General features: G+C 46.2%; 1 protein-coding gene across 3 annotated transcripts in view; it reads right to left on the bottom strand.

The window, feature by feature from the left end:
* Nucleotides 1-9613, bottom strand: part of SYT9 (synaptotagmin 9) — a 171999-nt gene extending 162386 nt beyond the window's left edge. For 2 of the 3 annotated variants that reach the window (XM_075927824.2, XM_075927823.2), the window contains exon 1: nucleotides 9271-9613. In XM_075927824.2, the coding sequence (XP_075783939.2) occupies nucleotides 9271-9418 (148 nt within the window). In that variant the 5' untranslated portion in view covers nucleotides 9419-9613. The remainder of the gene's footprint in view (nucleotides 1-9270) is intronic. The other variant, XR_012903592.2, reaches the window with a different exon arrangement.
* Between the last annotated feature and the right edge of the window lie 4658 nt (nucleotides 9614-14271).

The following is a 14271-nucleotide window of genomic DNA, read 5'->3' as shown; positions in this document are numbered from 1 at the left end:
CCTGTTTAAAATATGTAATTGACACTATATTTTAGAAAAATTTGAAATAATATTTTGGTTCCTGAAATTCAAAGGAATCTGGGCTGTAGACTTTATTGTTCACTTGCCATAATGTCCACAGACCTAATTTACTACTACCTTACATTGTGTGGAGAGATTTATGTTGACAGAAAATAGGTGGAAAACACTATGAAATGAGCAAATAGGTGGAAAACACTATGAAATTATTCACCTATTTGTACTGGTATTAATGACTACAAAATATGGAGGACAATGGTGAATCTGGCCCAGAATGAATATAAAGCACAGTGATCATAAATATATTATACCTTGAAAGGGTTATGCCACCTATTTTCACTTCATGCCTATATAGCTTTTCCCCCCTGGCTGAAATTTCTCATGCTTAAATTAATCTTTTCCCCTTATACTTTTCATTTTTTTGAAAGTTTGAACAAAATCAGTTGAGTCATTTTCGAGCTACCCAAGCATGAGAAGTTAGACATGTCTCTCAAGAAATTAAGCTACTTCCTTGAAGTTCCATAACATCGTCCCCGTCCCAAATGCCAAAAAAGATTTTAGTTAATGTCAGATTTGCTGGGTACTCAGTCCTTGTTAAGGACAAAGGTATGACATGTTTGAAGAAATCTAAGCTGAGGTTTTCAGAGGCCCAAATGGATGAGCACTCTAGCTCCCATTGAATTGCAAGTCCTTTAGGTTCCTTTGAAACCTCAGATCCAATTCACCAATTTAAAAACAAATTTAATATAAATATAACAATGCCCCTCCATTCTTTATGAAAATTGGCTTATGAGGATGAGAATGTATACAGGCAGTCCCCGGGTTACGTACAAAATAGGGACTGTAGGTTTGTTCTTAAGTTGAATCTGTATGTAAGTCGGAACTGGCGTCCAGATTCAGCCGCTGCTGAAACTGATCAGTTTCAACAGCGGCTGAATCTGGACGCCAGTTCTTACTTACATACAGATTCAACTTAAGAACCCCAGGCATCCCCAAGTCAGCTGCTGCTGAAACTGATCAGCGGCTCATTCCAGGAAGCCCGGGGCAGGGGCTTCCTGTAGACAGCCGCTGGTCAGTTTCAGCAGTGGCTGACTTGGGGACGCCTGGGGCAGAGCAGCTCGGGTGCTGCTGGGTTGGTCCAGTAGCGCCGCCGCTCCTCGGCGCTACTGGACCAACCCAGCAGCACCCAAGCTGCTCTGCCCCAGGCGTCCTGATTCAGCCGCTGCTGAAACTGACCAGCAGTGGCTGAATCAGGACGCCTGGGGCAGAGCAGCTGGGGTGCTGCCGGGTTGGTCCAGTAGCGCCCAGAGTGGCGCTACGGGACCAACCGGCAGTGCCCCAGCTGCTGTACCACAGGCGTCCGGAGCGAAGCCACGGAGCACGGGGGCAGCGGGACAGCCCAGACGCGCCCGCATGCTCCGCCACTTTGCTTCCTCTCCCTGGTCTGCTGGAGACCAGGGAGATGGCCCCGTTCGTAACTGCGGATCCGACATAAGTCGGATCCGCGTAACTCGGGGACTGCCTGTAATTCAAAGACGCTTTATGCAAAACAGATCATATGACATGTCATTTTTAAGGCTATAATCTGCTGAGTCTGTATATCCTATGTTTGTGCATGTATCATTCTTGTATGTGAAGTTAGAAATATGAAGACTGGATCTGTATATAAATATAAATGAGCTAATGAGGGCCATTACTGAAGCTCTGGAAATTCAATGACTCAGTAATCAAACCAACAACCTGTGAATAATCTTGTTTGTCCTGTAATACCAAACTGTGGTAGATTCCAGAAAGACAAGAAGCCAGGCCAGCTGATGCTGAAACACATTTTGGATCCTGTACATTTCCACCTGAGGTGAGAACACAAAGTATTCTGCCTTAGGCAAAAGGAACATAAGAGGGGGAAAAAACAACAGTTGTGGTTGCCAGACACCAGAAGACACTCCCTCCCCTTACGATCTCAGATGCCTGCTGGAAACACCTACGACTGAATAGAGAGGGGATCAGGCCCAAGCTAAGAGGCTGCTTAGCTTGCAAAAGAGATATTTAGATCAACCATTTAGGGTAAGAATTTGCATGTAACAATTTTCTCAGTATATTAGAATTAACTGGCATTCTTTTGTTTATTTTGATTTAGTAACTTACTTTGTTCTGACTGTTTTCACTTGCAACCACTTACATCCTACTTTTTAATTCGGTAAAACAATTTTGTTTATTATCAAACCCAGTGTAAATAATTGTTAACAGGAGAGGGAGCAACTACTATACGTATCTCTCTTTCATTGATAAAGACGGCTGACCTGATCTTATGAGCTTTCCTCTGTGTAAAACTTTTACACGAAGTAAGACTGATTTATTTATTTGGTTCCTTTTATGGGTGAGTTACTTGGGTGCTGAACCCTTTATAGTGGAGACCTCCTGGAGCTGAACTGGTTTAGCATCTGTGTTGCTCTGCAGGGGGATGGTTATCCCAACACTATGTCTTTGCTGAGAGAGACCAGAACTTCTGACCCAGCAAGACAGGATGGTGGAGAGCCCCAGGGAGCAAAAAGATGGGTGTCAATGGCATGATTGGTACACCGGGGAACAAGCCCAAAAGTATTTCCGTGATCGAACCCATCACAGTAAGTGCTCCAGTTTATTCGGAAAAATGCAAACCCCCATGACGAGACCGGTTTTAAGATGAGTTTGCAAAACATTAGTAATCAAAATATGGGGAAGAATGTACTCTCTGTGGTGAAAAGATTTTCCCTGACCAAAGGCCTGTCTAGATAAAAACAGCTTGTGGTAAGCTGGGCTTTCTAGCTATAGCTCGCTATTGAGCCATGTACTAACTGGAAGTAGCAGAGTCCACACAGCCAGTTAGTGTGCAACAGGCTAGTGCAATGAAGATTTACACCATAGCTTGACACAAACTTCACACAGACAAGCTCCAAGTTCGGCTTCTGTGCTCACGTAGTTGACTGAATGCCAACCAGTCTATACATCTGTGCTGCTTTTCACTTCTGTTTTTCCTATTGACCATTTATTATGACAGTAAGACACTGATGCCCTGTGTAGAGGAATCAAGCAAAGTTAAAAATGTATTTAAGTAATGAATTAAGAGGAACCATAGCTTCAAAAGACGTAAATGTAAAGTCACTTTTGCTCATGGCTTATTGAGTTCTTCATGTCTAATGTTCATCACTAAACCCACAGTATTCACCATTTATTGTATTTTAGCAATAATGGTCATTGATGCAATTAAGAATAACTTATGATCTTACTGGATTAGCCTCAAACTGTGCATCCAATATGAAAGTCAAGAACATGCAGCTTTATTTATTATTTTTTACTGTCATTATTCCGCTGTGTGTGCCATTAATGAAAATTCATCGTAACTAATGATGTAACCCTTTTATACAACTCTCTTATCTGCAAAAACATTTCCTACTCATTTTTCTCATCCTTCTCCAAAGAGCCACAACAGCTTCCAATGACCTTTAGAAATATTTTACTGTAAATTTCTAGGGCTGGATCCTTTCACTCTTTTATCTACAGGAAAAGTGAAGAATCCAATCCAGAATATACTCTGGATGCGTTCTGTCTTTTTTGATATAATCTCCAACATTTTATCGCACAATTTCCAAGTACTTTGAATAAATGCATCATGCTCATATTTCAACAATTATCAACAATCTGGAAAACATGCAGTGAGCACTTTGTGGCTACAGGACATACTCAGTAAGGAGAGCAAAAGCTGTGGAAAAGTAACAGTAATCTGAGAAGGATGAGCCATTCCACACCAAAAGACCTTGCGGAAATGTGCAGGGACATGCATGTCTACCAAATCAACAATGGCAGATCAACTCTGCCAAATGACTGGTCCCTGGGAAATTTTATTGTGTGCTGGCCTCTACAAAAAAGATGAGTGAAAAGATATGCAAACAAACAAAAAGCAGTGTCAAAAAAGTCCTAAAAATTGCCATCTCATGTAAGGGACTTTTTAATACAAAAGTAGACTCACTATCCTATTTGAGAGCAAACCACAGTAATCTGTCACAAAATTGCCACTGTGAGAAAACCAGCACTGACACTAGTGGACAAAAGAAGCTCACTATCTGCTACCTTTTGATATTAAATTGTTAACAGTCCTAAAACCAAAATCATAGTACACTTTTGACTGATCTTTTTACAAAACAGCTGCTGCTCTAGCAATTCAGAATCACCAACCTCTGTGTCAAAAGTAGCAGTATGTAGAGGCAGCTGCATAAGACATGCCCCACATCAGATGTTTGACTTAGGATGCGAGGAAGGACTGGGAGAAGGATCTAGTAGAGCAGGGGTAGGGAACCTTTTCACAGAAAAACCAGTTGGGGTCTGTACACAAAAAACCCTCACTGACATGGCACCTGACTAAAAAGAAAAACATTCCCCACAGTCTCCTCACACACCAGTCTGGGGGATCCAGTACAGTAGATTTTGTGCACTCCAGCCCTGTGGTGGAACAGTGGGGGACAGGAAAGCCAGCACAGGCTACCCAATATGGGGGGGGGGGCCTGAGTCTCGGGGGCTGGATCCAGACAAGTGGGCCTTAGGCCTGCAGTCCTCCACCCCTGTAGTGGTAGAAATGTCCACAAACTGGCACATAGTTTCTGTTACTCACTTTTCAGGTTACTTTAATTAAATCCAACAAAAATGTTGCAGTTCAGAAATGGGTGTTCTGATACTCTAATTCCTTTATAGTATCTCAATCCCATAAAATGGTTTTCACATTCATATCTATCTATTGTACTAAGTGGCCCTCATTACCATAGTATCTGAGCAACACGCAGTCTTTAATCTATTTATCCTCTCAACAACCCTCTGTGGTAGGGAAGTACTGTTACTAAACCATTTTACAGGTGGGGAATTAAAATACATGGAGGTTAAGGGCACAATTAAGATGACTTCATGATTATTTTTGCCCAGAAGAGTCTGCCCACAGGCACAATTTTGCTCTATTGTAGCCAACACTCTTCCAGCCCTTAAAAACTGAAGTGTTTCTCTTAGTAGCTCATAAACTCCATGCCACCACTGGCACAATGGTACTACTCTTGTGAGTAAATGAAGTCAGATTTGACTGTCTGCTGTGGAAGGGGGTACTGATTTTCTCTTTTGGGAACTGAATGCACTGTCTTCTTACTAACCATGGGCATTTGTCTTCAGGACTGACAAACTGCACTTTATGGACAATTCATTTTCTGACAGTCCATATTTTAATTATGGAAATGTGAGTTAAGTGCAATTAATAGCCTCCTAATGTAGTAGTTTTACTCAATATAATAGAGCAGGTTATCAGCAAACACTAAAAACCTATCCCACAATAATGGTTTAAGAAATAATGAATTAAAATAGGAAATACAGAAACATTTTTCTTCACTAAAGGAAAGTAATATGAGAAAACTAAGACACTCAAATTCTTGCAACTATGTATACTAACTGTATTTAACTTTATTGAGCACAGTATGTTTTTAAAATGTTCCCAGACAGAATCCCAGACATCATGTCTATTTGATACTTTCATGAAAAGTCAGGTGTCTTTTGCAAGAAATCTCAAAAGCCCTTGTTATTCAAAGTGATGTAGGCAACATTTACATATCTGTCAAGTAAGTCAGAATTCTAAGTGATAACTCACTTAAGCAGATGTACTCTTGTGAATCATTATTTAGGATACTGGGGGACTGTGCCCCCTGCTCGCTACGTTTGCCAACTCCCCATTAATCTGCCACAGCCAGAGCATGGCCTCCCTTCTTAACTGTGCCACAGGAAGAGGGGGGCTGTCACCAAGCCCTTACTGCAACCAGATGGGGGCTGGACCACAGGGCCTGCCCCAAGACTGGGGCCTGGGACAGGACGCTGTGGCGAACTGGAGAACGGGCCCCGACTGGGCAAGGTGTCTGGGAGGGGAAAGGAGCAGGGAAGGGGGCAGGTGCCTGACTAGGTGGAAGTGGGCAGGAGCAGACTGGGGGTGCAGCGAGAGCAGGGGTCAATGAGGCACTGGGGGTATAGGGTCTGAGCATGAGGAGCTGGAGGGGGGCACTTACTCCGTTTTATGCCACATGCCACTCCCAGACATCAGAGGCTTTCCCTGCTGCTCCAATGGGGAAGCCACCTTTGACCCCACTTCTGCTTCTCGGTCTGGGGCCCCAACACTCGCTCCATGACCCAGCGGGGAACCACTGCTGCTGCCTGATTCAGGCCAGGCGCCTGGACTGCCACCTGCCTCACAGTTCCTCCCACAGTGCCCCCTTCCCCTCAAGATTAGACTGCCAATGCCAGCTGCCTGTGGGGGGAGGGGAAAGAGAAAGCCGCAAGGCTGCTCCCATCCCCACAGCAGTTCACATGCTTTCCCACAAGCCAGATCCAGCGTGGAGCATCAGGACTTTCTCCTACCCCTCCCTTGCCCGCTCTTGTAGGGAGAAGGAGAAGCCACAAGGCGCTCAGGTGAGGCAGGGGGTAGCCCAAGCGCCTGGCCTGAGGCAAGTGGCGGTTCCCTGCTGAGTCTCTTCAGGGTTCCAGACCTGGAAGAAGTGGGGCCAGAGGCAGCTGCTCCCGCCGCCCTGTGACCTTCCTGAAGGGGAGCCAGGGGCCAGTGGGGAGTCCAGGATGCGCCCTGAGGAGGATAGGGGGGAATCCCAAGCCATGGCCTTCACTTCCCCTTCTGACTCTGCAGAGGCAGCGGGGGCAGGGCGACACACGTCATTCTATTATCTTGAAGGAAAGTGTGTGTGTGTGTGTGTGTGTGTGTGTGTGTGTGTGTGTGTGTGTGTGTGTGTGTGTGTGTGTGTGTGTGTGTGTGTGTGTGTGTGTGTGTGTGTGTATATATAAAGAGAGAGAGAGAGAAGAATGTGATTGATACCTTAAAATAAAAAATTAAGGTTGCCTTCTAGCTGCTGGAAGGCAAAAGGAGATTTCTGTCTCCTCTCCTTTAAGAACTCCTGCCAGATGTGTATATTGATGTTAACCTAATCTTCCGGCAGCCTCCTGGCTGCGGTGAGCAGTGTTGGGAGTTGGGGGTCAGGTTCTTTACTACCCCGAAATAGCCATGCAGTGTAGACGTACCCTTAATGAGTAATAAATGTTGGGAATAAGTAATAAGTTGGGAAAGAAAAATGGATTTCTTTTCTAGCTTAACTTCTATTTTTTGGACATTGAGATGCAATTGCTTTGAATGTTTTTTGACAGAAAACTGTTACACACAAAGTATTTATTTGAACCAAGTAATTCTTAAAATTGTTAAATTCATGTGTATAATATGAATTATTAATTATTCTACTCATTTTAGTAAATTTAAAGTTCTTGTTTTAAAAAAAAGACTGCAATAGTTGAAAATTAGAGTTGCTTTAAGTAAATGAAGTTATCACAGCTCTAAGCTCACAGATCTTAGTATAAATAACCCAGACGTATGAAAATTCTGCTTTCAAGAATGGGAGAATTTTTTACCCAACCAATATTATTCTTCTTATTGGATTGCTCAAACTTTCTTAGTCTATCCAATTATTTGTCAACAAGTTACATTATGAAATCTGCTCGGTATTTATCAAATTATCAGCATCATTTTTGTTTTAAAGCAACAAAAACTGATGAATAGACTGAAATTGGAATAAAATGTTCTAAGTGAACTAACTACCATAAGAGATTATAAAGTAAATTATTATTATTATTATTGTGCAGTGATGAGTAGTTGACCTGCCACTGCAATTTAAGAGTACTGCAAATACTGTCCATTTCTCAGTTACTTTAACTCTAAAAATGGTTCTGCATTTTAATTTTTCTTCACACCTGCGAACCAGGATTTTAGGCAGTAAAGAAATTGAAATATGGTATGAGAAAATAGGTAAACTTGGTTAAGCTCTACGAAATCTTTTCTCCACTATGGGTGGAAGTAATCTGGGCACTTTGGAATAAGGTAATAACAAAACTGTTTACTAGTTTTCTGATCAGCAGCAGAGTTCAGCTTCCTAATTAAGAAGCTTAAATGGAGTATTTAAATCAGAAGACATTGGCAAGCATGCTCAAGACATAATTGAAAATAAAACTCTTAGTTTATATTCTGATAATTTTAAAAGCTGTTTATTCTGCTTCTTGTCACTGAAAGGCAATAGAAACCCAAGAAGCTCAATATAAAAACACTGTCCTGTGAAGTGTAAAATAATTACAATAATATATTCTACTTTATTTAAGTAAAACACTAATGTAAATGCCTAATATCTTTAAAATCAAATTTAAATTGATTGTAAAGACTACATAAATTCAAGAAAAGACAGGTAATTTTTTATCACTTGAACAATCCTAAGGACCCTTCGCTGAACACTGAGATCCTGATTTGATTGAACTCACTAAGGGTATGTCTACACTGCATGGCTATTTCAGGATACTGAAAGTATCCTGAAATCAGTACCCCCGTCTTCACAAGCTGCCTGTTATTTCAAAATATTTTTCGAAATAACGGGTGCACTATTTTGGCATCCTGGTAACCCTCATTCCACGAGGGTTAAGGGATGTCGCAAAATAGCATGTTTTTTCAAAATTTGGTGCTGTGTAGACACGCCACATTTTGAAATAGTCTATTTCAAAATTCAATGGAAATAAGAGACACAATTTGTGTAGCTCTTATTTCAAATTTAGGGTGCTGCATAGACGCACCTTATGCTACTTCTAGGTTCAAACTAGTATCAGAAAACTAACAAATTCTTCAGCTTTCAAACAAACAGAAACACCGAACAAGTAGGATAATATAAACCCGTGCGTGCATCTATGATTCCTGGCGTCAGAGCAGCAGCCACAATTATATTTCACCGGAAACACTTTTGAAATTAAGATTTGCTAAACTTGTGGTACATCAATGCTTTAGTCCTGCATGAATCCAGCGCGCAGGGAGAAATCTAATAGTGTAACGGGTGTAACCACCTGTGGAAACGGAAGCCCCCGGCTGTTGCTTTCCGCAGCGAGGCTCAGAGAACACGCACTCCAGAGCCCACCAGGTATCACCTGGCAGCAGCCTCCTCGATGCTCGGCACAACACCACCGAGGCGGGGGCTGCTGGGAGCTGCGTCCCGCTGTAGAGCCCGCTCCTGCCCCGAAGCGTGGGAGCGCTGCTCTCCCCCGGGGAGCCTGCCTGGGAGCTGGGGCAATGGAGGGGCGAGGGGGACACATTCTTGGGGGGGGGGGGGTGTCCCGTGGCTGGGGCGGGACGGGGAGTGTGGACCCGCCCGTCTCGCGGCGCGGTACCTGAGTCGCTGAGGCGGGGCCGGGCGCGGTCCCGCAGGTGGTAGATGAAGTCCAGGCAGTTCTCGTTCTCCACCGCCCCGCTGGAGCAGAGCTCGGCCAGCAGCCGCAGCGCCCTCTGACAGACCCCGTCCTCCCGGCCGCCAGGCATCGCCCCCCCGCATCCTCGGGCAGGGGCGCCGCTCGCTCGCTCGCCAGCCCACCGCCCCTGCCCCGGCGCCGCCCGCGGCCGCCGCTGTCTGAGGCGGGGAGCGCAGCCGCTCGCGCCCAGCGCAACCCACTAGTTGCATGCGCTGTCCGAGCCCGCCCCGCGGCGCGCGCGCAGCGGCCCCCCGTGGCGGGAGCCGGCGGTGCACGGGGCCGCCCTCCTCCCCGCTCAGGGGCCGGGGGTGTCGCCACAGTTGATGCGCGGCGGCTCCCGGCCCCCACCCCCGCAGAACTTTGCCGTGGAAGTGCCCACACGTGCTCGTGCCCACTTACCAGCTCCCCCCTTGCGCCACACCCCTTGCTTCAGGCCCCTTCTGCTGTGTGCATCCATTGTGCCTTGGTCCCATGGCACTCGGCACGCCTGCCGGCTATGCACACCGAGCCAACTCCCTTCACCGCACACACAGTTAGTGCCGCACAGACAGGCATGACTAGGGATGGCAACCTGCGGTCCACTACACTATTAACCAATAATTTTGTCGATTACACGCCCCCCCCCCCACCTCTGTATCAGAGGCCTCAAGGAGGGGAGGGGAGCTCGTGCCTGTGAGGAGCCTCCTTTGAGCAGTGGAGCCGCCTGTCCCCTTTATCCCTGCACTGCTGTCTCTGATAGGGTATGTCGTGGAATGAGGAGTAACGGTAGTTCGAACTAGGAACCTAGTCCGAACTACCTAGTTCGTGCCCCGTGTAGCCGCGCGGCACGGAGTTCGAACCAGCCGGGATTTAAAAATGGCGGCACCCGGCTTATGCAAATGAAGCCCGGGAAATTCAAATCCCGGGCTTCATTTGCAAGTGCGGTATGCCTACATTACCCTCCTAGTTCAAACTAGCGGGGTAGTGTAGACATACCCATAGAGAGGCAGCAGCGCAGAGGGCATGGGGGACAGGCTGGAGCGGATACATGCAAGAAAGCAGCTTTCAATCAGGCTCTCCACAGGTGCCAGTTCTGCGGACCTACCTCTCTGCCTCCCCCTGCTGCCTCCAGGGGGATGCCTCTGATAGAGAGGCAGCAGATGGGCAGGCAGGAGCCCGTGCTGGGGGGAACCAACTTAAAAGTTGTCCCCCTTCCCTCCACATTAGCTTTGCAGTGCTGCCTGCCTGCCATGCCACACTGCTGCCTTTATCAGAGGCAACAGGGCACAGGGAGCAGCGGAGATTGGTCTGCAGCAGCAACCTTTGTCCCGTTGGGTCTGAGCTCTTTCAAAAGAGAGCATCTAGACTACAAGCAGATTTTTCAAAAAAGTGAGCCACTTTCTTGAAAGAGAGTCTAGATGCTTTCTTTCAAAAAAGCACAGTTTGCATTTAGTAGCACCTTTTTTTGAAAGAGTACTTTCAAAAAAAGGCGTTATTCCTCGTAAATTGCGGTTTACCACAATTGAAAAAACTGCCGCATTCTTTCAATTTACTTTTGAAAGAACGCAGCTGCAGTCTAGACGCAGGTGAAGTTTTTTCAAAAAAAGACTACTTTTTCCGATAAAACCCTGTAGTCTAAACACACCCTTACTTACATCAGATGATGGACGCTGGATGAAAGAGCTCTTTCGCAAAAAGGCGTGTGTGGACGGACAAGAGGGAGTTCTTTCGGAAGAAGAGGAAAGAGGAAAAAGCACAAGTGCCCTGGTGGCCACTCCGTCCATAGCAATCACAGCTTACATGTGAAAGAGCGTCCATTCAGTCTGGACGCTCTCTTTCGAAAAAGCAGAGTACTTTTTCAATGCACTTTTCCAGAAGATCTCTTCCAAAAAAAGCTTCTTCTGAAAGAAGCCAGCAGTCTAAACATAGCAAGGTGAAGAAGTGTCAAATGGTACCAAGGCACAAGCTCTGCAGAAATAGAGGAACTGGGAGAAAGTGTAAAGAGGCAACAAGTTTAAAATTATGGGAGGATAAGGAGCAGAGAAGGATAGGAATAGGCAACAAGAGAGAGGGGGAATGGGAAAAGAATGTCATGAATATGGTGGAAAGGAGGACAAAGAGCGTGGAGAAAAAGGAGGGGGCAAAAATGAAGGAAGATGTCACGAGAAGGTGGCAGAGGGATTTCAGGGGAGCATGAATAGGCTTTTTTTCCCCTCTGGAGACTACACAGGAGAATAAGAGCTATCTCAAAGAGAGAGAAGGAAAGGAAATGTTAGCAGACAAGAAAAAAAGCAAAATGGTGCAAAGAGGCCATAAATACTGCAAGCAATCCATCTCTGTGTAAACCTCATAGAAAAGCAAGGGATGCACTTGTTCTTGATGAATCAACTCCACACTTCCTTTCGTCTGCATTTAATATTTATAAACAGTTTGTAAAATACTATATGCTTTTTGTGTCTCACTACCTACTCCCATTCAGAAATGATTACGTTCACTGAGCTAATTGTCTTGCAATTATTTTCTATAAATAATGCATGTACTAAATGTTTAGAACCAACCAGTGGAGAAAATATTAGAATTTTATGATACTCCATGGAGGACCAGCTTTCAGTTAGTTTAGAAGTGTAGGCAAATGTGACTTTTCTGAAACTAGTGAATGTGAGTTAGGAGTAGACTGAATACTGTGTAACAAGTATTTCTCTTATTTCTGGTTATGCAGTGCTTGACACAAGCTGCCCATTGAAGATTTAACACTAAAAAATTCAGAATCATTAATGGGCTAATAGCAGGCTCCAGGAGCGGTGGGTATAATAGGAGGGGAAAGCATTGCCTTCCCAAACCGCCAGGCTGGCCCCACCCATACTATTGTAGGCGTACTGGGGGTGGAGTGTTGTTGCTTCCAAGCACCTGTCCTCCCCAAGATTGGGAAGTTTGGTCCACATGCTGTCCACTCTCCACGCACTCTGGGGTTAGGATAACTGGGGACATGCACTGCCCACCATCTCTGTGCTCCTTTGCCAGGGAGGCTTGGACCGTGCACCACCCCACCTCCTTGTGGTGCGGAGGCGCGGGGGGGGGGGGGGGGGCGGAATATTGTGAGAAGTTCTGCTATGCTATCTTTTTGTATTCCAGAATCTAAGACATATTTTTAAAAAGCAGTCACTAACTAATACTGTGGTTGCTGAAATAAACTCAGGTCACACTTTAGTGCAGGGGAGGGGAATCTTTTTTGAGTCAGCAGCCACTGACCCACAGAAAAATCAGTTGGGGGCCACACACAAGTGAGAAGCAAAGTGAGAAGTCCCTGACTGAGAAGGAGAAAGACACTCCCCACGTTCCCCTTGCACACCAGAACCTCAGGGGACACAGGCTAGCAGATTTTGTGTCCTCCAGCCCTGCATGTGGGTAGAAGGGGGGGCTGCAGCACTAGCGCAGGCTCCCCAATGGGGGCAAGATCCAGGCAAGCTGGGGGGCCTGAAGTTCCCTACCCCTGCTAAGGGATGCTGTGAAATGAGCCTGTGGTTGCAAAGTAGGTCCTAGACCCAGTGCAAGCCAGAACTGAGCCAGGCTGCTGGCCAGCCTGCTAAAAAATTTACTGGCAAGGCATGTAATCCAGAATTTACAGAGGCATGTAATCCAGACATACCCTTGCTGCCAGCATGGGGATGTGACTCCCACTATTTTAGTCACAGATTTTTTGTACATATCCCTTTTGTACAAACACCATGATTGAGACCAAACAAAACAATCATAGGGTATGTCTACACTACAAAGTTAATTCGAACTAACGGATGTTAGTTCAAATTAACTTTGATAGGCGCTACACTAGCGCTCCACTAGTTCGAACTTAATTCGAACTAGCAGAGCGCTTAGTTCGAACTAGGTAAACCTCATTGTACGAGGACTAAGCCTAGTTCGAACTTACTAGTTCGAATTAAGGGCTGTGTAGCCCCTTAATTCGAACTAGTGGGAGGCTAGCTCTCCCCAGCTTTCCCTGGTGGCCACTCTGGCCAACACCAGGGAAACTCGTATGCCCCCGTCCCGGCCCCAGAGCCCTTAAAGGAGCACGGGCTGGCTACGATGCCCGTGCCAGGTGCAAGCCTGCCAGCACCCAGCCAGCAGACCCTGCACCTGGCACAGCTCAAGCCAGCCCCCCGATACTCCCCAGCCCTCCCCCTCTTCCCGGAACCAGGCTGGCAGCTCCCGGGAGCTTGCCCGGGACCTCAAGAGGCGGGCACTCGCCTGGTCTAGTGCGGACATCGTGGACCTCATCCACGACCTCCGCACTAGGCACAGGAAAGTGGCCGTCTAGGGCAGGAGAGCTGCCAGCCTGGCCACCCAGGAGCAGGTGTGCATGAAAATCAAGGTGGTCCACTGAGACCCCCGACCCTGAGCCCTGAGCTTACAATGGCCGTACTGGGTCAGACCAAAGGTCCATCTAGCCCAGTAGCCTGTCTGCCGACAGCGGCCAACCCTAGGGACCCTGGAGGGGATGGACCAAAGACAGTGACCAAGTCATTTGTCTCATGCCATCCCTCTCCAGCCTTCCACAAACTTTGGGCAGGGACACCACTCCTACCCCCTTGCTAATACCACTCCATGGACCCAACCTCCATGACTTTATCTCACTTCTCTTTAAACTCTGTTCTAGTTCTAGCCTTCACAGCCTCCTGCAGCTGTGAACCTCCTTCAGTACAGGCAGTCCCCGGGTTACGTACAAGATAGGGACTGTAGGTTTGTTCTTAAGTTGAATTTGTATGTAAGTCGGAACTGGTACATATTGTAGGGGAAACTCTAGCCAAACATTTTTTTTAGTTTTGGATAGCATAGGGAAAGGTTAACTCCCCTCTAATGTTTGTTTTGCTGTCTGTTCCCCTGTTCAGAAGATTTCACATCTATTTCTGTCCCTGTGACAAACTCAGGACTAAAGGAGTAACTCATCAA

Source organism: Pelodiscus sinensis, chromosome 5, assembly GCF_052426305.1.
Source record: "Pelodiscus sinensis isolate ZL-2025 chromosome 5, ASM5242630v1, whole genome shotgun sequence".
NCBI lineage: Eukaryota > Metazoa > Chordata > Testudines > Trionychidae > Pelodiscus > Pelodiscus sinensis.
The sequence above is the reverse complement of the archived record's forward strand: the minus strand, read 5'-3'. Positions and strand labels throughout refer to the sequence as shown.